This window comes from Equus przewalskii, chromosome 25 (assembly GCF_037783145.1).
Source record: "Equus przewalskii isolate Varuska chromosome 25, EquPr2, whole genome shotgun sequence".
NCBI lineage: Eukaryota > Metazoa > Chordata > Mammalia > Perissodactyla > Equidae > Equus > Equus przewalskii.
In genome coordinates, this window is record NC_091855.1 from 33,386,938 (window position 1) to 33,414,753 (window position 27,816).

The following is a 27,816-nucleotide window of genomic DNA, read 5'->3' on the forward strand; positions in this document are numbered from 1 at the left end:
CTGAAGAAGATGAAGGAAGAGGCTGAGGGGCAGAGGAGAGAAGAGAAGACCCTGCTTGCGCAGCTCCTGGGGAAGGGCCACTTACTGGACATGTGACACTGGGGCCCATCTGACAAAGATCGGCTGGGATGAAGAAGAGCTCTGGAAGGGGCAAGTGGGAGCCAAGCCCATGGGAGTCGGCCTTTCTCCGTCTCCAACGGGGCTAGACACAGATGTTACAGAGAAGCTCCTCGCATCCTTGCAGCCGGGCTGGCCTGGGGCAGGGAGGGGGGCAGTGGTCTGGGCACTAACCAGACACCCCTTGGAGGCTTCCCCTCAGCGTGTGCTGTGAACTGGAGCTGAATATTCCAGAAAGGAGGAGACCCCCGGCACCTCCCCTCCTTCTACCCAGGGGATGACAGATGTGGGCCCAAGAGGCTGCCCGTCCCTTTGTTCACTCGGGGTAACTGATGGCTGCAGGAGGCTGTGCTCTCTTGGGGCCCCTTTTCCAGGTCAAATGTTTTATTTGAATAATGTACCTTCTGGGGATGAGGGCTTTCCAGCATTGAATTCAACTCAGAAGGAAACAAAACAATTTTTCAAAAACCTCTTATTTTTCTAAGCCAGTAGCCTACCAGCTAGGGCAGCAAAAGTCCTCAGGGTTGGGAGGGGAGCTCGGGCCTCTGCTTCATGATGTACAGGCCCCTGCTACAGTCCCTGGTAGGCAGCCTTCTACTCTTGGTTGCACCCTCTAGTGATGGGGAGCTCATCACTTCCCTTGGCAGCCCACCCATTAGTGGGCAGTCTGAACTGATGATTAAAATGTGGAGCCAATGGGGCCGGCCCGGTGGCGCAGCGGTTAAGTTCGCACATTCCGCTTCTCGGCGGCCCAGGTTTCGCTGGTTCGGATCCTGGGTGCGGACATGGCACAGCTTGGCACGCCATGCTGTGGTAGGCGTCCCACATATAAAGTGAAGGAAGATGTGCATGGATGTTAGCTCAGGGCCAGGCTTCCTCAGAAAAAAGAGAAGGACTGGCAGTAGTTAGCTCAGGGCTAATCTTCCTAAAAAAAAAAAAATGTGGAGCCCTAATTATAGCCTTTCAATCTAATACTCACTCTTTGATGTTGGCTAAGTCCTTTGGAGTTATGTGGAAAAGTCCCTCCCCTTTCTACCTGATAACCCTTCAGGATCTCAAGAAAGCTTCCAGAACACACACATATATACACACACACACTTACTCCAGGGCTCTAGAGGAATGGTAAACTCTTGAGGCCTCCTACCCTTCTTCTCCTACCTCACTGTATTCTGTTGCTTAACGTAGCATCTGGAAGGAGATCTCTCTGTGGGTTAGAACAAGCCATTAAGCCCCAGGAAAATGTGAGTGTGGCTTTTAATTTTTTTAAGCATCTGACTGGCAGAATCTTTTAAAGCTGCTTTCTTCCAGGATGGTTTGGAGTATTCTGGAGGACTTTATTCCACAATGAGCAGAGCAATGGGCTGTCAGGCAGTAATCACTAGCAGTGAGGATGGGGACCATCTGGCCACAAGCCCAAAGGGCCAGTCCAGTCTCGAGCGGATTTCACACAGACTAGGACCCCTTGGCCCCAAATTTCCCCTGGCCTAATTTCTTTGAAACTGGGTGCTTCAGCACTGGTGCCGAACTATCCACAGGCTGTGGTGGCTTTTAGAGAATGGTCAGTGGGAATTGGTGGGACATTCAGGGGAAGGACCACAGCCAGTCTGGCAGCTTCCAGCACCAAAGACCCACAGCCTGTCTACTCTCTGCAGCCGGCACCAGAGAGTGGTCAGCAATGGAAGGGAAGGGCAGCCTTCTTGAAAGGGCCAGGCTTCTTATTTCACAGTTGGAAAGGGGGCCTCGAGCACTCTGCCAAGATCACAGGAGTGAGCTGAGGAGCATCCTGGTTCCCAGGTTCCCAGGCTGGGGCTCTTTCACTCTGCCACAAGCAAAGCTGTTTCTAGTTCTTTCCTCCCTTCCACAAACTTTCACTGAGTGTCTGTGCATGTTCCGGCACCAGGCGCCGGGCACTTAGTGGCACAGGCTGTCACCCGGCCATGCTCCTGCCCTCTCTGGCCTGGAGGGGCTGGTTTGCTGTGGGTCCTCCCGCAGACTGAGCTCCTGAGCCAGGCACAGATGTCTTTCACGTGTGGACCCAGAGTCTGGGCCAGAGCGAGGCCTGTTGGAAGGAGGATAAGGAGGAATTCCGGAAGAGATAACATGATGCTCTCACCATTTTTTTTAAACAAACAAGGGTGAAGCTCAGAATCAGGGTGACTGGCTCATGCCCACGTAGTTATAGAGGAGGCGCTACCACCCCAAATTGGGTCTGATGCCTCTGCCTGATTATACCTGAACGGTCTGGGGCAGGTTCCTGTCTCCTGGGCAGCCACTCCCCAGAGGGGCCTCAGAGATGAAGGAGAAATGAGGTAATGGCCTCTGGAAAGGCAAGTACCTGGCTCAGTGACCAACTAGGTGGAGGCCAAGTTGGGTCTGAGAACCCAGGCTTCCTGAGGACTCTTTGCTCTATGTCAGGCTACCAGCATCTCCAGAGAGGGTGTCGGCCATTTAGGGGACCAAGAGACACATTCCAAGAGGCCTTCTCTGGGTTAGCTGGCTCTGAACCCCACAGCTCACGGCTGGACTGCCCAGAGAGCAACCCTCCCTGGGGGCGAAGTTCTGGGGACTTCCCCGGCCAGCTCTGTCAGCCTGCCTGGGCACTGTAGGCCCTTCCTCCATGTGGGGGCTGCCAGACTCCAGGAGGCCAGACCGTGGGCTCTCCAGACCCAGGTGACCACCAGAGGATCTAGCTTGAAAGGGCCTGATGGGGTTGCCCACATCAGCTTAACGTGAAGAATGCTCACCCTACCCAGCATCATCTCACGGGGGCGGGGAGGGTTACCCACCCAGCAGTCCCTCAATCTGGATTCTGCTGAGCAGAGCAGGACAGGACAGGAGCAGCCCAGCTCCCTTCCCTGTGACCCCAGCAGCAATCTGCCTGCTGTGCTCCCCTTACAACAAACCCCTACCTGTAACCTTTGCTGGGGGATGAGATGATTTAGGTGGTCAACTCCAAATTAGCAAAGGGTACCCTGTGCCCCCGGCAGTCTCATCCAGCCCAACTACAACCCTCTGTCTAGAATCCAGAGTCCCTCTACTCGCCCTTCCGAATGGACGGTGTGGCGATTTTGCTAGTCAGGAAAGAGAGAGGGAGAATGACTTTAATAATGGAAGGATGATGTCACGTCAACATCGGTGTGCCTGAGGTCCTCTCTGACTTCAGCACTGGAGAGACTAAGCAGGTGTCTGCTCCCTCCCTGACAAACAGCGCGGACGCTGGCTGGGAGCTGCCCCCAGCCCCAGCCCTGGGCGTCCCCCGCTGCTGCAGGCAGCCTCCTTGGAGACCAGGCTGGGAGGGTGAAGGGGAATCCTGTGCTGGGGGTCGGGTGAGCTCCCCGCCGGCTGCAGCCTGAGGCAAGGCACTCATGAATTCAATGAGCACACACAGAGAAACACCAGCATGACACCCCAAAGCTCCCCATGGTGCTCTGACCTAACTGGAGAACGGCCAGACCAACCAAGTCCCAGGCAATATCAAAGGACATCGGCGAGAAAGAATCTCGGGTCTGCCCCTGCGCCACCCAGGCTGGGCGGGGCCCTGGCAAGGGGTGGAGGGGGACAGGAGGAAGCCTTGGGGTCCCCCACCTGCCTTGCTCTGTAGCCTGACACTTCTTGGTAATCCTCCAGACGAATCTCTAGCCTCCCTTCCCCCCATCTGCCATTTAAATCACGCGCTGTTATTGCGATGAGTATTAGCTCGGGGCTTGGCGTGAACAGCAATACCAGCTACCAGCTCCTGGGAGAGAGAAAGCCGCAGTTTGGCCCTGGTGCTGTGGGACCTGCCACACCCCAGCCAGCGTGTTCTGCGGTGCTAACACGGCTCCCCTTGCTCGTACTTTTCCATTGGTAATGGGCAAGAGACTCCTGTCGACTTATTTATACAGCTCCCTGGTTGACTTATTTATTTATTTTTATCCACTTTCCCCAACAACAAGTCAGGCACGGGGTGGCCTGGAAGTCAGCACTTCCCCTGCGTTATCCACGAAGTGGAAAGTTTGGTGCTAATCACCCTCCAGAGGCCGAGGCCCAGCCTCGCACCCTCAGGGGAGGCTGCTGCTGCCCCTGGTGTGTGTGGGAAGATGGTGTTCCACCCCAGGCCTGTGCAGCCCAGCCAGAGAGGTGCGGGCCTCTGGGAAGCTCTCAGTGAACTGGGTCCTGCTTCAGGCCCAGCCTTCCCCTGGGGCCCTGGGACCCCAGCTTCCAGCAGTGAGAACAGTCGCCCAGGTAGACACCTAGCTCCCCCACAAGTTGGTGAGGACAGGGCTGGAGGTAGGGGGAGACACACGACCCCAGAACTCTGGTGGGGAAGTGGAGGTTCTCCACGGTCAGAAAACAATTCCCATGTGACCACTGCAGAGCTGAGCTGAGGGGCTTCCTGGGAGAAGCCGAGAGTAGGAGGGCCCGAGAAACCCGGGCCCGCTCCTGAGGGCAAGGCCTGGATGCCCTCCCAATGACCCTAACAGACCCTCAGCCGGCCTCTGTTTCTATCTGCCCTCAGACAGGGTGGGGGGGGGGGGTGTCATGCCTCTGACTGGGTGTCACTGTACTTGGGTCCAACCATTTATCACCAAACACTGAAAGCAAAGCCTGTCCCCAGTTATTTCCACTGAGGCATCCTGGCCTTCCCTGGGGCAGGAGGACGGAGCTGGGAGACATCTGGCTGGTGGAGGGCACGCCCTCTCAGGCCTGCTCTGTGGTCCAACTGTCCAACTTAGGCAGAACCTTCTGTCTGCGCCTCACTTTCCCAACCTGGAAAACTAAGGGGTGGAGTAGATGATCACAGACGAAAACTCTGGGGTTTGGTAAAATCTGTCCCACAAGTATTTTCTGGACAACCTGCTTCACCACCAGTGTGTAACTGTTCTCTCAGGGCTTAAACTTTAATCAGAGAAAGGAGCAGACAGCACCACAGGGCAGCCTCTCTTTCCTCTGGTCTGCAGGGTAGAATGCCCACCACATTCCAGGAAGAGGCAAGGGCAGTGGCCAACATGGCTGGGAAGGGCTTCCTGGAGGAGGAAGGCCTGGCACAGCGCCGCCCTCTAGCAGCCAAGGTGGCCACAAACAGGACAGCAGCCATGGAATGTCACTCCTCACTATGCATGGCGTCACACACAGGAGAGAGAGGAACGGGCTCTGCTCTGATTCCACAATGTGTGTGGCATGTGAGTGAGCTGAGCTGGTGGGGCCCCTTGGGGTCACCGAGCAGTGCAGTGTGGATTTCCCTCTGACCCTTCAAAGACAGCCCGTGGCTGGACACACTTTAGCCCAGTGTGGAGGAGTGACAAAAGATGGGCTCACTGGGAGTACTGGAAGACTCTTGGGTTTTGAGAAACTCTGGAAAGCTCTAAAAAGCCAACAGTGCAGAGGAGAACTTCCAGGGAACTCAGCCTCCTGGAGGTGGAGGCCATGAGGACTCATCTCCGTATCCCCAGAGACTTGTGTGGACACTCTGCAAATGCTTGTGGATGGAAAGGCAGTCCTGGTCCCTGGTACAAGCCTGGTATACTGTGGGTACTCAACAGACAGCTGTGGAATGGGTGTCATCTCCCAGTTCTGCACCAGTCACCCACTCCCATCCAGCCAGGGTCCACCATGAGAAGGGTGTGGAAACCTCACCCAGCCTCCGTGCCAACTTGCACCCCTGAGTGCAGGGGAACAGCGCTTCCAGAAGGCTGACCAGGAGTGGAGAGGGTGCTGTCTGGGTGGTGGGATGTTGGGTGTGCTCCTCAGCCAGGATGGCCAGCAGGGCATCTAGGCCACACCCCAAAGGCCGCCTTGGGGTGCAGGTTCCAACTGGATTTCATGGAGAAGGCCAGCTACACAAGCAGCTGCCAGGATGACACAAGGCCAGAGCACTCCCACAGTCCGAGTTCTCAACAGGCTCTGCTGGGGGGCTGCCCACGCCAGGCCCACCCGGGACGGTGCTCTGCCACAGGGGGAGGAACAGCTCTCTCAACAGCCCGCCGCCACTCAAACGCTGGGTGATTCACGACCTGCCACAGGGAACGTGGTCATCTTGGCGAGCACCTTCCCCATCCCTGCCAGGGTTTGGCATTAACTATTTTTCCATTTTTAAATAGGAACAAACAGAAATGATAAGACACTTTCTGATGGAGGGAGGACTGGAATTGATAAGCCTTGGAAAAAATTTTTTCCACAAATAACAAGAGAACTCACAACAGGGAATCCAGGCAGGAAGGCGGGCTGGGGGGCCCAGTGGGCAGCGCCCTGCTCATTTGCACCTCTCGGCTTTCCTGGCATCAGAGCCGAGGAAGGCTACGATTTAGTGAGGAAAAGAAAAACAGCGGTTTGTTCGGAAATGGGGACTTTCACGCCTGGGTTCTGTTATAAACTTTCTCCCCAGAGCCCTCAGACCTTGTCCCAGGGCTGGAAGAGTGACCGGCAGCAGACCGGCTGGGGACATGCAGGGAGCAGCTGCCATCAGAGAACCGCACGGCTGCTGCAGAAATGGCACAGAGACTCAGCCTGGCACCTTCTTTTCCCACACACTTGAGCTCTTACCACTGACCACTTTAACGTGGACTAAATCAGCACCAAGATTAGAGCTGCTTCCTCAAAAATCCCCCTCCAGCGCTGATGGGAAGAGCACAGTGATGTGTCTGCTCCCCTGTAAGGGGCCTTCGGGCGAGCTGATATGCGCCGGCCACCTGCCGTCTAATGGACCATGCTCACAAGGAGCATGGGAATCTTCTCCGAAGCCAAATGCCTGCACAGGGAGCTCCAAAATGATCCCCGCGGGGCTCAGACAATCATTTAGAGGGAGAAGGGGGAAATCGGTAGAGTAAATTAAAGCAACAACAAATATTGCTCCCGTGGTTAAGCTCATGTGACCCTCACACCGTGTGGACGTAGGAAGGGTAAGGCTGCACCGCTCACTGGGGTCCATAGAGGGGGCCACTCACAGCCCGGGGCGACCCACCTCGTGGCTCTGGCTGCCGAGGAGCTGGGAGGTGCAGGTCTTGGCCTCCCTGTAACCCCCTGGGGCACCCCCTGCTCTCCGACGGGGATGCTCTGCTGGGCAGAGTCCCTTCCTTCTCCCTAAGAATGGGGGAGGGCGGGTCCACGGGGAGACTTCATGTCCATCCTCCACAGCCTCCGGGGGACCTCTTCACTTCACACATGACTCTCATAGCCACGCTGTCTTGGGAAAAGGGAAGGTACAGAAAACTAACAGCTGCCAGGTAGATCTTACGTGCCATCGGGGAGCCGCACGGCTGCTGCAGAAATGGCACAGAGACTCAGCCCGGCACCTTCTTTTCCCACACACGTGCTGGGTAGGTGCTCAGAACCATGTTCAACCTCACACCAGTCTGTCAGGGTGGAATTCCCATTTCTGTATGACAGAGGTTAAATAGCACGTCCAAGGTCATACAAATCGCCAATGGATGGCAGTGCTGGAATTCAAACATGGGTCTTTGCTCCAAAATGTGTCCCGACCATACTTGCTCCCTGCCACCTGCCCGGGCAATTCTGAGTCTCATTCTTTCTCCCCCGAGCCTCCACTCAGCTATTCTCTCTCTACCTAGAGTGGCGAGGTGAGCTCCACTGTATCTGTGCCATGAGCATCCTCTGCCCCAGAAGTCCTGAGGCAGGGACACTCGTGCTCCTCTCTGCCAATGTCCACAGCTCCCTACCTCCCATCTCCTTTGCTTCCCTTCTCCCCATTAAATCATCTAGTTATGTGAGTCCTGTGGTATGCTAGTAAACTGGGTCTCTGAAAAAAGCCCTAATTTGTAGCATTTGCCAATTTCCGTGGTATAAATACTCCCACCACGGCTGATTTCAAGCCACCCATGATGTCACTGTAGGTGGAGCTGGGCAGAGATGAGCAGAACGGGCTTGATGGCTCTGGCAGGCGCTACCTGCATCCACTAACTGGCAGCAGCTGCAAGAGGCCCTGGCACAACAGCAGAGGGACCACAAGGAAACGGAGGCGATGCCGGGGCCATAAATACGCCATCCTGTCGCCAAAGCTCTATCTCACTGCTATCTTGATGGCTGAGGGGGGTCAGCACAAAACTATTTTCCTCAGGGTTGAGGATACAGAAGGGGAGAAAAAAGATACGTTTTCTTCTGTAATGGAGCAACTTGAGTTGGGGAAGCTTAAGGCGCTGTCGAAACACCCTGAGAACACGTCTGACACCTGGGAAGATGGGCCGGGGGCTTTGTCTTCCCCAGTCAGTCTCCAAAAGATCACTCAGCGACGCAGCCTTCTGAGCCTGATTTCCTAAAGCCAATTTTCTTGTAAACTGTGCTGTGTCCCATGTCATACCCGCTGGTGTGTGTGTGGGCATCTGCGGTGGGAGGGGTGGCTGGAGGGGGCTGCTGTTGGCCAGAGGATGGGATGGGAGCTGCCTTTCTTTAATCATTCCAAAGGCAGACGCAGATTTGTCACCTTTGTGTAAGACACCAGGCAGCAGGTAAAGAATTTAACAGCTTGTGGGAGTTCTAATTAGAGAGCCAATTATAACTCGATTGACCTGCCTGGCTTTGAAAGGCCTGGAAAAACGCATGTTGTCCTTAGGAAGAAGCAGATTTTGCTTCCAGTTTGTTCTGGGAGATCCCTGCAGGGTTCCTCACTTGTGCTTTGATTCCAGCCCCATGCGTCTGTCTGATGCCCGCTGCCCTGACGCAGAGGATGAGAGAAACACTGCGGGGACAAGCAGCACTATAGGGGAGGGGCCATTTCTACAATTGGCATGCTTTGCTCCTTTATTTATGAAAAAAGACCCAGCGTCATATCCCATAGGCTCCCCTGCAGGGGTGGGCCAGCTGCTTCTGCTTCATTTGGAAGGACATTGGCCAGAATTTCAATTACAGATCTAATCAAGGTTGGCCTCTTGGCAAGGCCAGATCCCAGGCTTAGTGTGTGTGTGTGTGTGTGTGTGTGTGTCCAAGATTCCCTGCACTGTTATTATCAGCTTGGGTCACCCACCCTCCCCTGGGAGACTGACACCTGGCAAGAGAATCAGGCTTCCAACAGACATGAGGAGGAGATGTTTCACATTTCTCCCAAGAACCAAGGCACACAGTCATTGGTAGACACCATTAAAGTCCTTCTGGCTCACACATGGGATCACATCTAACTCTCCACAGCCTGGTGGGATAGATGCCATCATCTCCACCTACAAGGAAGAAACGGATGCCCAGAGAAGCCCAAGAGCCCCCAGCTCGTCCATGTGGAAGCTGCGTCTCTAATTCAAGGCATTTCTTCTCCTGATGCTAATCAAAGACTGATTGTGCTGACTGAGTCCCTTCTCCTGCGCGGTGGCTTCATGGACATCATGTAGACCACCACAGGGTACAGGACTGGCCATAGCCCTAAGCCGAGAGCAGAGTGGGGCTGTGGAAAGGAGGGCTTGTGAATCCGGCAGGGTCAGGCCCGAAGCCCAGCTACAACTGGGATTAGCTGGGTGGATGAGGAAAAACTGTGTAAATTATCAGAAGCTAAGTTTCCTCATTAGTCAAAGTTCCCTTCTGCTCCTGAAACGTCAGTGCTCCTGAGTTCTGTCCTTGGCCCTCTCTCTCTTCCTCTTTGAGACTCACATCTCAGGCAGTCTCATGCCCTCCCACAGCTTTGGCCACCACCTACAGGTTACCACCGCCCCCTAACCATGGCTCTAGCCCCAGAAATGCCCCAATCTCCAGACCCATGCAGCCACATGCCACAGGGCATCTCTGCCTGCACAGGCCAGGTCGCCCAATTTCAACATGGCCAACCAGACTTGTGTCCTTCTTCCCATAGCTGCTCCTCCTCTTGTGTCCCCTCATGGTGGTGAAGGCATCTTATCCATCCAGGTCCCTGAACTGGGTATCTGAGTGTCAGCCTAGAACCTTCCAATTCCCTCACAAGCCTTACTGAGTCTACCTCCTCCATATCTCTTATCCTGGACTGTCGATGTGTTATCAGCTAAGTCTAGTCCTTAGTATCTCCTGGCTTCCACCTAACCTATCCTCTACAGCTTCTAGAATGATCTCTCCAAAATGCAAAACTGATCACATTGCTTTGTCTTAAACTTTTATCTTGAAAAATTTCAAAGCTGCAGAAAAGTAGAAAGACTAATAGAATGAACATCTATATACCTATCATCTAAATTTAACAACTGTCAACATTTTTCTTATTTGCTTTATCTATTTTGGGGGAAGGGCTAGTATTTTAAAGTAAATTATAGGCACTGTGACATTTCACCCCTAAATATATCAGCAGGAAGCTCTACAAGATAAGCATGTTTTCTTATATAACCGCCCAACCACACCACACCTAAGAAAATTAGTAGTACCTCCTTACTCTCATCTACCACCTGGTCCACATTCAGATTTCCTAATTGTCCCATACATACCTCCAGCAGCTGGTTTGTTTATCATATATTTAAACTCCATTTGTGTCCCAAGTTGTGGAAGTGTCCATATCTCTACTCAGCCTCTGTGGAGCCTCTTCCGTCTCTCCTCCCCGCATGAGAACAGACGGCCCTGTGCCCTGTTCATCTGTCCATCAGAGTCTCTATGGCTTTTCTTATACTTAATTATATATGTCTGTCTCTCCTTCCAGACTTTCAGTACTTGAGGGGAGTGGCCTGTTTATATCCTCAGATATAAGCTAGTCCAGTATCTGGCACAGAGCTGGTTTCCATGCATCTTACATACATCATCTCATTTAATACTTGCGACAATTACTAAGAGGCTGTCGTGCTGGATCAATGGCCAGTGACTGAATGAACGCAATGCTAAGAGTAAAGCAGGAAAAATACCTGACTCAGGGCAGGCGTGCAAACCCTGAGTCCTCCTGTTTCACAAGCCTTTTGGGAGACTAGCTAGTTGATGCTCGGAAAGGCTTGAAAAAAAAACAATAACTGCGAAGGTGCTCTAAGAGACAGGTGTCAGGTAAATACCAAGCGGATAAGAAGAGGGCGGGAGCAGACTGGAGGAGAGAAGGCATCAGCCAGTGAAACTAGTGGGAAGGGAAAGGGGCAAAGTCGCCATGGGGAGAGGGAACTGCTGCCAGGGCAAGGTCCCAGAAGCCTCGGCAGAGGAACTACCTAGTGAAGGAGCTCTCTAAGGGCTTTCCTCAGGCTCCTGGAGACTTGGAGCTTTCTGGACGCTGGGGCCCAGACCTGAGAGCCAGCAGGGGGGCTCTCAGACTGTGGTTCTCTTCTCTCCCCAGGAGGCTGCTGAGGCCCGGAGAGGCACATTAGGGGCAAGGCCACCCTGGACCCTGGGCAGTGCTCTCCCCAAAGGCCCCCGGGTGGAGTCTCAGCACACCTGCACCCTATTCCTTGGTTAGCAGTGCTCACTGGTTTCCAGGTGCAGGGGCTCTGCGAGGACAGCGCCCCAGAGCAGGCTTCTGCGGATCTGTGCAGGGGAGAGGGGCCTGCCTTGGCTCCAAGTCACAACCTTCCCAGAGCCTGAGGGCTTGAGACTTGGTGATTCTTGGTGTTTTGTCATTAGTACGCTTGTCCTTGGTACATCTGTCTTTCCTACCACCTAAGCAACCCCTCACCCCCAGCCCCTTGGCCGCAGGACGGGTGCCAAAGGCTAACCTGGAAACTTTCCTGCGTCTGACAGGGCTCGTAAACCAGCACTGAGGCTGGCAATGCAGGCATGTCCGGGGCTGGGGCAGCTGAGAGAAGGGATGCTACACAGCAGGGAGAGACAGATCTAGGGAGGTGAGAGGCGAGAGGAGAGACCAAGACTTCACTCCAGTTGGGAGCAAAAGAGAAAGGAGACAAGCTCAGTGGACGCTGCTTGATTGTCAAGACACAGAGCTGGAGTCCTCCACTCCTCAGGAGATGGTGAGAAATTCCACTCCTCCCACCGGAGCAAGGGGCGGAATTCTCTGGGGCCAGGGTCTGCCCTGGAGGAATTCAGAGAGCTGATCTCTTTGCCCATCACCCCCAACCCAAGAAGGCAGGTGCCACTGTCCCATTTTACAGATAGAGAAAGTGGGCATGAAACCTTCATAAGTGATAGAGTCAGGATTCCCGGTGGGTCTGCCACCCACTGCTCTGTGCCCTTGGCAACTTCCTTCCCCTGTCTGGCTTGTAGAAGGGGGTGCTTAGATTAGGGAACCTCATTGCCGTTCTAGATCCTGCAATGCCTTCAACTCTCTGGTGAGTGTCAGGTCCAAAGGCTTCATCTGCTGCCCGTCCACCCTAGGCCCTCATCCTTCATCCTGCTGTAGGAAAACTGGAAACAGCACCTGGGAGAGACTCCTCACGGGATGACCTCCCTAGACCTTTGGGCTGAAGAGTTTTAAGCTCAGTCTAAAGGTCCAGACAATGCATGGGGTGGACACGGCACAGATAGGGTCCAGGAGCACTGAGTGAGGAGGCTCTGCGACCAGCAGCAAATGATGGGAAAGCAATTCAGGCACCAGCCAGGTTAGAAGCAGCCAGCCCAGGTGGCCCCAAATGCCACTTTCTCATGGTGGCAGCCCTACCCTCTGGCTGAGTTTAGAAGCAGGCAGCGTAGGGGGAGGGTGCTGAGGAATCCAAGAGATGCAGCAGGGCTGAAATCCAGGGAGGCCTGAAATAAGGAGGGGGAATCAGGGACCGGTATCTGAGAACACAGAACAGCCCAGAGAAGTGAGAACTTGGATTGGATAGCCTGCTCCACACCGGAGCAGGATCTGCGGCAAGGCAGGAAGGCAGGGGAGGCGAAATGTCACATCGTACTGGAATAATGGGGCAGAATTTCTAAGAATAAATGGTTTGGGTAGAGTATGTCAGATTCTAAATAATTTTAGATCATAATTACTAATGAGACACTGAACTGCGCTGCCTGTAATTAGTCATCTAAGACTGCAAAACAGAAAATAGAAATAAACACAGAATTAATTTTTTCCTTAAGCTGCAGCAAAGGAGTGAGCCTAGTGACATGGCTTGCATTTCAGAGCCTACACTGGCTCTGTGATTTCAGTCCTTGGGGAAGGCACGGAGGCCTGAGGCCACATCCCCCTGGCCTGCACTGAGAAAATGCTGCAGTGGTAGGAGGGACCCAAAAATCAGGCAGAAAATGTTCTGCAGAGAATATCCCAGCGCCAACGATACTGTCTGGGTGGGAGCGTTTCTCAGGAGGGGTTGGCAGGAAGAAGGGCCATAGGCCACATGGGAGTCACCAGGAGGTACAGCAGAAGTCCAAGATTCCCAGGGGACTGTCCTTTTGTTCCAAGGGGACACACATGCTCAACAACCAGAAAATATTTTAAGCTAAAAATATTCAGTTTCAAAAGGATGTGAGGGCACAGCTTTCATCATAAAAACCCTTTCATTTACCTGGTTCTTCCCACAAATAATTTCTAGTATCTCCCCCTACTCAAATATCCTCTTCACTGGGTTCGCCCCTCTGATCCAGCTTTGGCAGGCTCACTCTGCGAGTGTTATTGCTCCTGCTGTCATCTCCTCCCGAAAGATGGGGGCAGGCACTATGCAAACCCAGTTAGAGCATGGTGGACCCCCCTGGTCCCCCCACAGGAGCCCACCCTCTCAGCTGGATGTGAAAGCAGAGAAGATGCCTTCGTGCTGTGGAAAGAGGGGAGCTGCTTTACTCTGGGTCTAGGGTAGGGGTAGGGGGCAAAAGAAGAGTTTCCTTCAGTCTGAGACCAAGATCAGAGGAAGGTCATGCTCTGGATGGGACAGCAGGCTCACACTCTATGGGGGGAACCATGTAAGAAGGGCCAAGGATGTGCCCTGAGTCACCACCAAGGGACGAGGGAGTGTTCTTGGGGAGAGATGACTGGGGGGTGACTAACAGAACACTGTTCCACAGGAGTCTCTGGTCTAAGGATGGTGACCACTATGCTCCCCAAATGGGGTACGGTATCTGACAAGGAAGAATGTGCTTGGGGACAACAGGACAGAGGGTCTGAACTTGAGAGGGGTGGCCACTGCCCCCACCCAGGGCCCTTCAGCAGAGGGCTGCCCCTCTAGCCTTCTGCCATGTTCAGCCCCTGGAGCAAATGCTGCGGGCCAGCCTGGAGACTCAGCTGTGCCAAGCACACTTGACAGAAGTCCTGCCTTATAGCCCAACACATCCTCTCTGAAATTTGGCCTGTAATATGCTGAGATCCTGCTGCACTGGAAGGTTCCATGAATTAGCCCTGACCTGGCCTCTGGGTATCATGTGAAACTGTGTGGCTGCATCCTCCAGTCCCACCTCGGCATCATTTCCTGTACTCGTGGTCGGAAGGGACTTTGCGCCAAGGCCACACCAACAAACACCAAAAGGCCTCTGAACAAAGAAACAGTTATCTTGACTGTTCAAAAACAGCATGTTCTGACGATATCTGCTCAAAATCTATTCAAGGGCAACAGCATCCAGTGCTTTGGGGGGCGTGATCTGTAAAAGGGGAATAATGTCACCTCTCAAGTTCAAGTTCACTTGTAGTTGCTGTTCTGTTCTCCCTCTCTCTCCCCCATGCCCCACCACTGGTCTACACAGGCAAGTGTGTCACCTCCGGCATGGCGCCTTCCCCACGGAGCAGGATCCATGAACAAAGAACCCCATGTTGGTCCAACAAGGGCTTCAAGAGAGGGAAGTCAAGGGTGGAGGGCCCCTCTGGAGTGGTGGGTGGGTGGGTGCGTGAGGGTCAAGAAAGGCTTCTCAGAGGTAGTGACATCTGGCTGGGCTCCATCACACGTTCTGCCCTTTCTGCCGCGGAGGCCAATCTACAGTACCTGACAAGCGCCTGCCCTCAGGTCCAGGGCCCGCCCCGCCCTGGCCATGGGGAGGGCCCGTCTACCACAGCAGTCCAGCTTGCTCTCCCGTCTGAGCCCAGCCAGAAGACACGCTCGTGGTCTCTACCTGACAAGTCATGCCCGCCGGGGCCTCTACCCATTCCTCTTCCTTTTAACCTTAATCACCTGGGCTACAGCTGGATAGAAACAGCGAGAAAGTCATACTTAAAAGCAAAAGTACCGTGCTTTTGGCCAACCATGTGCCATGTTATATTTCTACTGCAGCTCCTCCAAACTCTGAAATCCAGTCCTGCTAGTTCAGAAGGAAAGCCACACCCATGGCCAGCTTGGTGGGAAAGGAGACGCCTCACTCACTGTCAAACAGAGGCAGAGGGGCTTCCACCACAGGTGTGACCCAAATGACAGAGAATGACGGCAACGCTCACAGCTGGTGTTTATGGAGCATCGTGCAGCCTGTATTAACTCATTTAACCCACACAATAACACCACAGGGGGGTACTATTATCTTCCCCATTTTACACTGAGAAAATGGAAGTACAGAAAGATTAAGGAATTTATCTCTGGCCATACAGACAGTAAGTGACAAAGTGGGACTCGAACTCAGGCAGGCCAGCTCAGCGCCATGCTCTTAACCTCTATGCTATCCTATCATTCAAGCTGGAGACTCCTAAATGACTCGACTAACGTCCAATCTTAGTATCTTCCAGTCCTGGTTCTGCTCCTCACTTGCCATGTGACCTGGGGCAGGTCACCAAGAGTAGTTTCCCATCAGTAAAAAAGAAACTCTCCATCTCACTGCATCCTGGGAGAACAAACCCATCAGAGACGGCATACGAGGTTTTAAAATTCTGTGTAGAGGTTGAGGTTGTATTCACGCCAAGTATCGAGTCTTGAAAGGGCCTCAAGCTCTCAAAGGAGCTAAAACACAGCGTGCCATTAAAGGAAGGGAGAGAAGGTGGAAGGAGGAACAAAGACCTAACCTCCAGTAGGACGCACTCCTGCTTCCTCTGCACTGTTAGTTTGAATCCCAATTACAGCAAGCAAAGATATTAGAGAAATTAAGGCCTGTACACTTTTCAAAGAGTACTATCAACAAGCACTCAGATGCATGGAAAGGGTGGACATCTAAATATTTCTTAAGTCTTCCTTCAAAGGAGAAAATTGTTCTCCTTAATTTTAAAGGCATTTTTTTAAGCCTGAAAGTAAATCAAATGCAATTAATAGATGAAAGAGCCTCCTCACTAGACTATGGCAAAATGTTGATCCCTGTCAATCATTCTAGGTATGGAAAGAAAATCGATACTTTGGATGAAAGAGATCCATTTCTAAAGATCAGCATTTGAAAGCGGAAGGGTATCTCGACTCTATTTCATCAGTTTAATTGTACCTGGGTGTTATCCAGAGTAACAGAAGGGATCAAGCCTCCTGACTGGTTTCTCCAAGGCAAAACGGGAGATGTCCTGATGTGAAACCCTGCCCAGCCATGGCCCCAGCTCCCCCTTAGAAGATAGTGGATCAGTCAGACAGACACAGGCTGCCAGTCTCTGGAGCGAACCTGAAAAGTTTATCAACTTCATGCTGCGTCTCTCCTCCAACAGAGACACAAATTGGAAAACACGCTTCTAACTAAAAAAATACGAGACATAAGCAATTTCCCCCAAATCTCATTAAACAGATGGACACTTGAAAAGATGGGAGAGAAAAACACCAGCGTTTCATAATTTAGCAGTGCAAGCTGTCTCAGGCAAGCCAGAGCTCACCTCTTCCCCTTGATTTAAACCCTCTCTGCCATCCTTCTGGCTTGTCACGCATAATGGGATGAAGGATTTTCCCACAGTAAACAAGCATGTAAGCTGAAGACAGTTTAAAGGAAGCTCTGACTTCAGGCCCCTCTTTGAACTTCAGAAGAGCCTTCTCAGAACAATGTCGTTAGTCAGCCTTGTTGTGACGAATACTTCTGGATCAACCTTTCGAGCTGTGAAAACAACTTAGAATGTAGTAACAATCCACAAGCACATCCCACCACACTGCGCACTCGATGTCCTCCTTTGAAACCCACCACCAGCGCGGTGGGCCTTCAGATAGTTCATAATAAAACGCACTTTGCAAACAGCTCAGCCATTCTCTCTGCCGGTCTTTCCTACTAAAGTACCTCCTCAGAACAGACCCACAACACCACTTCTGAAGTTTTTACACTGAATGCCACTCCAGATTTCTGATGTTTCAGAAAACATAACATCATGGAGAAAGCCTCAAAGACAGCCTGTGCATGAAACCTTTAGCCTGAAGCCATCATGATGAACTTGAGGGTTTCCATGTCTTACCGTTCATCCACACGTCTTACCATTCATCCACAGAAGACAAACAAGCACTTCAGGACCCAGCCTGCCCAAAACAAAAAGCTTATTCTATTTTAGATTGACCCCTTACAGTAACCTGAACACTGTCTTTCCACTAAGCAGAAAGCCCTGCCAGCCTCAGTGGCGTATCCCATCTGCCCTAGGACCCACCATCTGGGGCCCCCAGTGGAGGCAGGCAGGCCTCAGCCACACTCCTTGGGCGGATCACCTGGGCCTGACCCATTGCCTCTCTTCCTAATCATCTTCCCCTTCTCTGGGGAGCTCCACCAATGGTCTTTTCCACTACTTCCTTTGGAGGAGAGAGTGAAACTTACCCCCTCCCCAGGCTTCTAGCCACCCTCCTTTGAATGACTTACGGCTTTCTGTCCCTTTCCAGGCCCCCAGCCTTGTCCTGGGAGCTTCAACATTCAAGACGATGGCCCCTTAGTGCTTTTAATCTCTATTTTCTCATCTTTCAGCATCAGCTCTGAAATGCCCGTGTCTCTGTTATACCGGATGCATCTTAGCTGAAGGCCCACCTCTCAGGTTGAACAACCGTTCTCCTTCCATGCTCATCGGTGCCCCTCACCCCAGGCTGTCCCCTTCCCATGCTTCTCTGGGCCAGTCCCTCTCCAGCTCAAAGTCCTCTTCAAAGCTGCCTTGGACACGTCCGCCTCCTTCTCTCCATATGCTGTCCACTCCACTCTGGAAAGCCCTGGGCGACCCCCACCATCTGCTTCTGTTCCACACGTTTTCTCAACCTGTCAAGTGGTTGGAGGAAGACCTGGGCACCCTGCTAATATGCTCGAGGATAAATTTATTTCTCAGTAACACTTTTCCCCTCCTAGCCTTATCAACTCCTCTCTACACAACCTTCTTGGCTCCCTTCCACGTTCATCTCTCTCCTGAAAGCTCTTGTGTCTTTCCTACCCTCCAATCTCACACGTTGCCCTCAAAAGCGCAGGCTGACACTATCAGAGGGCGAGCAGATATTCCTGTGCCGGTAATTCTGTCCTTGGCTACCCTGAGTCTCCGTGTCTGTCCTTGGTCTGGGTACTATGGCCCAGGGATGCTGTTCCTCTGGCCTCAGTCCACCGTGAGCCCTATCTTTCTCCTCTCCCCTTACTCTAGATCTCAGAATTACTGGTTGGGAAAATGTTGCTCGACGTTGTGTTAATTCATTTTGGGTACTGGGAGCTACAGGCTTTTTAACATAGCATGCAAATATATGTAAATTTATACACTTATGCAAAAATGGTATGAAAATATGCCTTTAGATTTTCTGGAAAAAGTCTATCAGTCTATGAATTCCTCCCCTTGTCAACAACATTACTTTGTAATTCCTCATCCCTGTAGCCCACTGCTCCCTTCCTATCTGCCCACACTCAGCTCTCCGCCTCCCTTGGTATGTGCTAACTCATTATTAATATTAAACACATGATTTCTCTTCTCCCTTCTCTCTATATGTGAACTTAAACCCATAGAGGAAGGCTATAAATATTAGAAAATTATCAATTTTCATTGGGGTTTACTTTACATTTCTCTTGTCAAATCTGACCTTCTATTAACTTTAATGAACACCATTTGCCTCCAAGTCATTATTGCTTTTTAACAATATTAATGTGTTTGCATTTCTGCTTAAACTGTACCTCTCCTCCAAGCTGGGTCAGGTAATCTGGCACATGCTGCCACTAACAACCCAGAGAAGTTAACAAACAATCATTCTTCACGGAACAATCACAAGCTTCTGACTGTTGACAGTTCTCTGCAGTCACCAGCAGCCACCTGGTCTCTACCTGTAACAGACAATGTGGCTTCCTTCCTTCAAACACTAATTCGAAGAGATATATGCACCCCTATGTTCATTGCAGCATTATTTACAAAAGCTAAGATATGGAAATAACCCAAGCATCCATTGACAGATGAATGGATAAAGATGTGGTGTATATATACAACAGAATATTACTCAGCCATAAAAAAGAAATGAAATCTTGCCATTTGTGACAACATGGATGGACCTACAGGGTGTTATGCTAAGTGAAATAAGTCAGAGAAAGACAAATACCATATGATTTCACTTATATGTGAAATCAAAAAAATGAAACAAATAAAACAAAACAGAAACAAACTCACAGATATAAAGAACAAACTGGTGGTTGCCGAAGGGGAGGGGGGTGAAGGGATGGGCAAAATAGGTGAAGGGGATTAAGAGGGACAAAATTCCAGTTACAAAATCAATAAGTCACAAGGATATAATGTACAGCATAGGGACTATAGTCAATAAGACTGTAATAACCATATGGTGACAGATGGTTACCAGACTTATCATGGTGATCATTTCACAATGTATGTAAATGTCAGATGACTATGTTGTACACCTGAAACTAAGAGATTATTGTACGTGAACTACACTTCAATGAAAAAAACAAAAAACAAACAACTCCCCCCAAATGTCCCTACGGCTCCTCTCCTTTCTCTCTGAGCATTAGTGCTGACGCAGACACACTTTCCATCCTCTGGATTTTTCTATGACCACAATCTGCCTGCAACCGGTTCCTTCTCTTGGAACCTCTTGGAAGCCCCTGGCCCTTCCCTGGGACTCGACCTGGTAAAAAGATAGCTTCTGATCTCCTGCTGACCCTGTCCTCTTAATTTAGGGACTTATAAACCAGGCTGGTTTCCATGAAGGTAGAGGCAGGAGCTTTTGTGACCCAATGAGAGATTTCAGTTCTTGTGTTTAACTCGTGTCTGGTGTTAATATTATCCCTATTTATACAGCTGAAGACACTGAGGCACAAAGAAGGTGAGTAACTTGCCCAAGATCTCAAAGCTAGTGAGTGACAGAACTGGGATTCTAGTCCAGGCAAGTGTGGCCTGGAGACTCCTCCTTAGCCCGCGAGTATATGCAAAGGCCATTCCTTTCCCTTCCTCTGCCCACAGTCATAGCATCCCAGCTTCCCCACACAGCTTGGGGAGGGAGGCAGAGAAGGGAGGGCTGTGATGTTCCTGGGCTGGAGGGCCTGGGGTTCCAGGGCTTCCTACGCATGGTCACCAGGAAGTCCAGCGGCACCACTGGAGGGGAACCTCCCTCGGTTGCAGTGGGGGGCCCGCCAGCTGTGGCTGGGCTGTGGGGGCAGCCTGGGAGAACACAGGCCAGCGTGCATCATTTACAAGGTTGCCAAGAAGGAACCACCTAAGCCGCCCTTCGAGAGTCACACCCATCACATTCTCGGACTGTGAGACTCGAAACTCCTCAAAATCTGGAGGCTTGTTGGCCTCAACCTGCATCCACTCTGGACAGTTTTTGAATATATCAGGATGCGCTGAAAAAAGTCTTAAGAGTTTATTATTATTACTGTTTCCTACTGGTGAGATCTCCAAAGCAGCTAATGTCTCTGAGCCAGAGAAGGCTCCGTCGCTGCCCATGGACAAACAGGCCAGGTCGGTCCATCACCTGGGCCCTTGCTCACCAGCTCTCCTGTGCTGCGCCCACTGCCGCTCCTTTCAGAAAGGACAGCGCCTGGCATTTGTCAGCGAGTTCAGCGTCTTGACAAGCTCCAGAGGTGAAACAGAAACTTCCCCCGTGAGATTCTCCTATTTGATCTTTTGTCTCATGTGTTCCCCTCGGGGATGAACAAGAAATACTGCTCTGAATAATTCATAGGCCCTGAGGTAGAAACACACTGCCTTTTTAAATAAAAAGGCTGGGTACACGGCGCGGAAATACCTCTTCTGTGATGCTCTAGCAAAAGCACAGAGGTCTCGAAAGCTCTTTACAAATTCCTCTGACAAGAGTGAGACAAAATGAAAAGCCATGTCATATTTTTAATCAAACAGACTAATGTTTGGATAATACGTAAAATTATTTATAAAGCTGTATCAAGCCACAAAATGCTCAACAAAGGGAAAAAAAATTAAAAGTAGCTGTAATTATTATAAGGTTATTTTTAAAACTGAAAATGATTGTCTTCAGTTTTCTATTTAATGGGCACCTACTAGGGGCCAGGAACCCTGCCAGGCTTGTTATGTGAATCACTTCATTTAGTTCTCATGAATGAACTGGGTAAGCGACAGCCCAATTACAGAAGCACCAAGGTTCCTGGAGGGTAAGCGACAGCCTGCAGTTTCCCAGGAGCAAGGACGGGGGTGGAGTTTGAGCCCAGATCTGACCCGGAAGCACAGGCTCTTCCACGGTGCTAATGCTCGGGGGCTCGGCATGCCTCTGTTGGAAACCAGCAGTCACCGCTCAGCCCCTTCTGCATTTGGCAGTGTCACTAGGAGAAACGGCCAGAGAACGAAGGCTTTGGAATCCTTCGGAGAATATTTTACTTATTAGTTACAAAACCATATCCTCTCAGCACTGGACGGAAACTCACAATCTATCTAGTTGAACATTTTCATTTTACGGAAAGGAAATTGAGTACAGAGGGCTGACGGGCTTCCCCAAAGTCAAAGAGCGAGCGAGTGACACTGCTGGGGCCAGAATTGTCCTCACACTCTTTGTCCAGTGCTCCGTCTCCCATACCACACAGCACTGATTACGGATGCTGGGCTCCCAAGGGCTGCTGACATCAAGGGCACCTCAGCTTCATGACAAGGCTTTTCTTTCCTGTGGTTCGTTAAATCAGAGACGTCCTACCACAAGAACGAAACAAAAATTCAGAACTAAGCCTGACGTGTAGGCCCAGAGAAAACAGTGTGGCTTTTCACCGGCTCCTCGGGCCTTGCTGACTTCTGAGTTTCAATTCAGACTCTTACAGGAAGGTAACAGCAGACCGGCGACTTTGTGGGGCAGCTGTGCTCAGTGTATCTTCCTAACAGAGGGAACCCTCCAGAGTGGCCAGTCCGTCCCCCGACCTAATGGAAACCGAGGTAGTTGGGCGGCCCGCTCCAGGCAGGGGAGGGAGGGGAGACAGCAGGCAGCCCCCGGCTTCTGACCTGGGCATCACAAGAGGGACGTGTGCATTTTTGGGGAGCCCCACAGCCGTGTGCAGTGTGGAAACTGGGGTGACTTACCTGAGTCCTCTTGGTTCCTCGCCTCCTCTGATAGGACGCCCCTACTAGCCAGTGGCCTTGGTGACAAGCTAGAGTCTCCAGTTCCCTCAACGTGAGAAGCCCCCCAGGTTTTTAAAGTGCTCTGGCTTTTGTACTGACGTCTCCCTGGGGTGTGGGCACCTCCAAGGTGGCTGCTACAAGCAGCACAGAAAAAGATGACAATGTCAGTGCCAGGGCCACAAGAATGTCTTTATTAAGCCCAGAGCCACAGGATGGCTTGGACTACTGGCCAGGAGGCCATTGACTCAAACTCTCCCCTCAGAGTGAACAGCACCACCGGGTACGGCTGTTCAGGCTGTGCACTGCCAAGTCCCAGAGGCTCCATTTGCACAAACTACAACAGGAACGGTGCCTGCTGGCTTTGTGCAATGTGACAGCCTGGCAAGCTGACTGCATCTGGCCTTTGGAGCCAGAAGAGGGTTTGAGGGTCATGAGCCACCTCCTGCTTCCAAGGGGAGCTCCAGTCTAAGAGTGGGGGTCTCAGCCAGCTCTCGGACTCACCAGTCGCTGCATGCTCTTCACGTGGGTGGGGCTGATGGATAAGGCTTCTTCATACCACCGCCGGGCTTCATCGACGTTTCCTCGGAGCTCGGCAACCTGGCCACGCATGTACAAGACGTTGTGGGACATTGGGAAGAGGTTGGCAGCTTCCTGGGTGCAGGCTGTGGCTTCTGCAGGCTTCCCAATGCCAATGTAGACTTCAGCTGTGGGGAGGAGAGCAGAGGCAGATGCTTTCCTGGTTCCCTGCCCTTCAGAGGCCTCGAACGGCTGTGACTCTGGTTGGGACAATTACCTTCCCCCCGTGAAAGTCTGGCGGGGACCCACCTGGAATACGCAGGGCCCAGGGCCAGACAATCCCCCAGCACAAGTGGAAACAGCTGCCAACTGACAGTCCTTCCCGCTGTCACACAGGGAATCGAGCCACTGGTACTGTGGGGCCTTGGAGGGGACACATGTCACCACCAATGAGAGGGGAGTGAGGCCTACCTGGGCCCTGCCCCGCCAGAGGACATGCCCTCAGGGTCCCCTAGAGCACCCTGCTATCTGGGACACCTGCCCTCAGCTCTGACAACCACAGAGAAAGGGCTGGAAGGAGCCGAAGGACAAGCAAACCAGAGGTGCACAGCCCTCACAGGGCAACGGCTCTGCCCTCCAGCCCTTCTCCTGATGCCACCAAGTGTGACAAGGGCAGCAGGCTGTGGCTTATGTGTTTATGGGCATGAAATAAAATGGCCGCTCTATCGGATGCTGCCCTCCGACCAGGGAAAGTCACCGCACCCGGGAGACTATTAACCGTATGACATCGACAAAGCCCTTTGAAAGTACAAACTGTCACTTTCCAAAAGAGCAGAAAAGTGACCTTTACTCCAATCTCAGGCCCCAGCTCTCTCTCACGGAGAGTCCCAAACTGCTCTGCAGCCCTGGCCCCTGAAAGAGCCCATCATGCGTGTGCGAGTGCTGCCTGTCTGTCTCTGGGGCATGCTCAGTGTGCTCTTCTCCTGAGCGCTGTGGTCACCGCACCATCTGTCCAGAGCTGGGCCTGCACCTTCAAGCATGTCCCACTCCTCGGCCGCCTCTGTCAAGACTGCTGCCCAGGGTCCTAGGCAGGTGGCTGCTGCGCTCTGGGCCCACTGCCCCTTCTCTGACCTCTGGGGCAGCCCCGTCCCCATCTGTTCCTGCCTTGACCACTGGCCTCCTCCCCTGGTGGTCAAAGACGTTTGCGCCTACATCGCCAAGTGACGTATGTATTAATATATCGTGTATAACGTAACGCACACAAAGACAGAAATGGCAGAAGAACACGATACAAAAGGAAAGTTTTCCTGTTTTCCTCGCATTCCTCACCAGTTGTCTCCTGGAGACAGGGCCTCCTCCGGCCCCTTACTTCCTGCCGTCTGTCCCACCTGAGGCACAGCTCTGGCCGGTCATCCTGCCCACCGGAAACCGCTCCTTCCTCAGGGCCTTCCATTCTGTTCACCCTCCCCCCTCAGTCTTCTCTCTACAGCCTCCCAGGGAGCCTCCCTGAGCCCCTACTCCACACTGCAGCCCCTCCCACTCGGCGGACCCAGCTCCGTTCCCTGCTGGCTTCTCCTCCCTAAAACCCACTGACTCATCTACTGTCTGTGTCCGCTCTAGAATGCAAGCCACAAGCAGAGGGCAGGGATTGTGTTTGTGCGTCCACTTCTGCGTCCCCCAGTGACGAGGATAGTGCCTGGCACACAGTGAGAGCTCAGGAAATAGGTGCTGAATGAATGAATGAATGACAACGGTAACAACAGCAGCAGCTAACATTCATTAAACGTGTGCTTTGTGCCAGGAAGTGCTCTCATTTCTCCTCTTATCTGCACGGTGATTTGATCCCCATTGTACAGCTGAGGAAACTGAGGCACAGAGAGGGTGGAACAATTTGTCCAAGGTCCCAGCGCAAGTCAGTGGCAAAGCCTGGCCTGGATTCTGTGCTTGCAGCCTCTAGAGCGAACAGCGTCTCCCCTGCCCCCAAATCACCCAGATACCCCTGCCTGGCATTCAGAGCCCTTGGGGACCGGCTCCACTGTCCTTACTAACCTGAGCTCCTACTGCTTCCTGTGCCCCTGGGCTGTGCCCCGGTAAGCCACTGTGGTTTCCACACACGCTTTTGTTTATTCTCTTTTATTTTCTCACCCTCAGCCCCCTTCAAGGCCTAGCTCAATCGCTGCCATGCCTGGAAGCCATCTCTGACCCTTCAGCAGAAAGGGGAGCCAGCCTCTGTGCCTCACTGATGGCTGCGTCCTACATGTGTTTTTGTGAGGGGCCCTGGGTCTGCTCTTGGACAGCAAGCTCTGCCGTGGATCCACCTTTCTATCTCCCCACCTGCAGCTTCATACGCAGAGACTGGAAAAGGCGGACGCGAATCACACAGTTGCGGTCAGTGTTAGCACTGCTGACTTTTTGACCCCATCAGCCTGGATGGCCCCTGTCCTCAGCACCCTCACTTCCCTGGGGATCACACGCACACGAACGACCGACTCCTCAGGCCAAGAGAAAGCAGGCCTTGCCCATCACAGACACCCTGCCCCTCCTGTCTGTCAGAACTCTCCTAACAGGGAGCACAGAGATGCTGGGCTGGCCCAAGGGGCTCCGAGGAGAGGCCCAGCACCTCTCAGACACGGAACCTTGGGCACTTCAGCACAACCACTGAGCCCTAAGGGGGCAATGCTGCACCGCGCCTGTCCCATGTCCTCCAGAGACTCAGCTCACAAGGTACTTCCTGAGCTTCTACTACACCCGGGGACCCTACAAGGACACAGATGACATGGACCTGACCTTTGGTTTGGGCCCAGGTAAAAGCCGGCCCCTCCTGGGAAATGAACAAGCTCCTAGGGACACCATGGGGCTGTCTGATGTCTTTCAGTAACGCAATTCTCTCCAAGCTCTCGCCAGCAAGAGTCGGATGTGTGCCCACTGTGGTTTTAGGTTGCCTGAGCATGGCGGTAGCTCGGGAGAGCTGTACAGAACGTTCCTCTCACTGTACACTTGGCTCCTGACTTGCTTCCATTTTGAGGGTGATTTTATGCACATTTCCAAGATCCCCAGGGCCCAGAGCTGTCTGTGGTGGGTGAGACGCACTGGGCCTCTCCCATCTAGATCGCTATGGAAAAAGGCCAACTTGGGAGAGGGGACTGAATGCTTCCAGAATTTCTATAACAAGACTCAAAGAGGGGCACAATGCACGTGTAAGCCCTGTTCTAGGGGGGTCCCCCGTGAGACCAAATGTGAGACCCAGCGTCTTACTGACCACTGTGTCTTCATTAGCCACAGGTCTGATGCAACTTTTCCCTTCACATGATGAGAAAATGGAAGACAGACTGAGCTGAGTCATGATCACGAAGGTGGGAGAAAGAATCCAGCTGCCAGGGACCTCTTTTCAGTGCCATAGAAGGTGTAGGAGGGAACCTATGTCACTATAAGGCCTGTGCTCCTGAGGCAGATGGGCAGACAAACGCACAGCCTAGGCTGCTCCTGAATCTGTCCTCTTTAAGTTCAGATGGAAAGACACAGGGCACAATGTACTGTGGTGCTTTTCAAACCATTTTCCCCAGTGGAACGTCTTTTTCCCACAGAGATCTTAAGAGTGGGCAGCTTGCTTCTCTCTTGCTTTGGTCTCCTCTCTGGCCTCTGGGGTACTGCTGCGGACCCCAGGGCTCTAGGGTACCCAGTTTGTGAACCGCAGTGTCATGAGAACATGGAGGTCCTTGTGTGTGGCCTTGGGCAAGGTGGTCGACTTCTCTGGGCCTGTTCCCTTGTCAGATAGGGGACACATCTGAAGCTGGCCCACATCTCTCCTAGGCAGTGCAAGGATCAACCAAGAGCGTGGAAACCTGGAGCCCAGAGGGAGCTGAAAATGAGGAGGACCATGCTTAGTCGAGCCTCATCCCCTTCGAGACTGCAGTGTGAGGAAATTACGGCACAAAGAGGTAAAGGGCTCGTCGGAGCACCGCAGCTCTATCTGGCTGACTCAGTATATTTGGGGGTGCAGGTGTAGACCTTCCGTTTCACCCTGGCTCCCTGGAGACAGTGGCTTAGAACAGCCATTCCCCCTCTTTGAGGACACTGCATCTTAATGTGGCCCAAAGTCTTAGGCTCCAAGAATGAAACCTCAGTGGTGGGATTTCCAGCATCAATCAAGTCCTTGGGATGGGGTGGGAGAAGGAAGAGGAAAGGATTGCCGAGGCTTCCCAGCATCCCTGAAATCCCCAGAGCGGGCCTCCTCGCCTGGCACCCAGCTGGTCCCCTAGAATCCAACAAGGCCACGTGGTATTTACTGTAAGCCTGCACTGCTGGGAAGGCTTCCTTCCTGGGAGTCCACAGCTCAAACGGACCGCTGTCTCCCCAGAAGAGGGTTTCACAAACGTCCACCCCGATCCACAGGGCCGCAGCCCCTCCCCTAGCACCTTCTAGAATCTCTGCCAGCCCCTTGATATATTGTTTTGCTAGGGTACCCTCCAATCTTTGCTTCTTGTTTCTGTCGGGGGCCCATGAGCTACAGCCACACACCTGGCCCCTCCTCCAGGTCCCATCTGATTGACGCGTTTGGGAGAAGGACTGGGCTTGCTCGCCCTGGCCCCTCGGGGCTCTCTCTGTCCAGTGCCTTGTGCCTTGGATGCTCACACAGGCACGTCATTGGGCTCTGCCCCTGCAAAGGGGAGGCCAGCACTCGGGATGGGTGAACTCAGCTCAGCTGTGATGCACTGGGGAGCCCGATGGAGACCTGAAGTCAAGCCGTGTTGTCTAATCTGGCCTCCCCAGGAACAAAGCTGGGGGTGTGATCTCCGTGTGCCTCCCCTATTCCTTAGTTGGTTCAGAGCTCAGGAGGTCAAGAGAGGAGTATTGTTCACACTTCCCTAAAGCCTCCCAACCGTGATAAGCATCGTCTTTTCCCACTAAACCGTGAGCAACTCCCAGCCTCAGTCATCTCGGCATCCCTTAGCACAGGCTCTAGCACTTAGTAGGTGCTCAAGGAAAGGTCGTAGGTTAATGAATGCTGAATGAGGGTCAGAAGAGGGCACGGGTCAGGGAAGAAAGTCAAAGGCCAGAGAAGCAACAGCGCACGA

General features: G+C 52.5%; 1 protein-coding gene across 21 annotated transcripts in view; it reads right to left on the minus strand.

Moving 5' to 3' along the window:
* Nucleotides 1–27,816, minus strand: part of TTC7B (tetratricopeptide repeat domain 7B) — a 245,992-nt gene that overhangs the window by 10,924 nt on the left and 207,252 nt on the right. For 17 of the 21 annotated variants that reach the window (XM_070594411.1, XM_070594407.1, XM_070594404.1 and 14 more), the window contains one exon: nt 22,727–22,929. In XM_070594411.1, the coding sequence (XP_070450512.1) occupies nt 22,727–22,929 (203 nt within the window). Of the gene's footprint in view, nt 1–20,966; nt 21,806–22,726; nt 22,930–27,816 lie in introns of those variants that run through there. The other 4 variants (XM_070594408.1, XM_070594413.1, XM_070594405.1 and 1 more) reach the window with 4 other exon arrangements.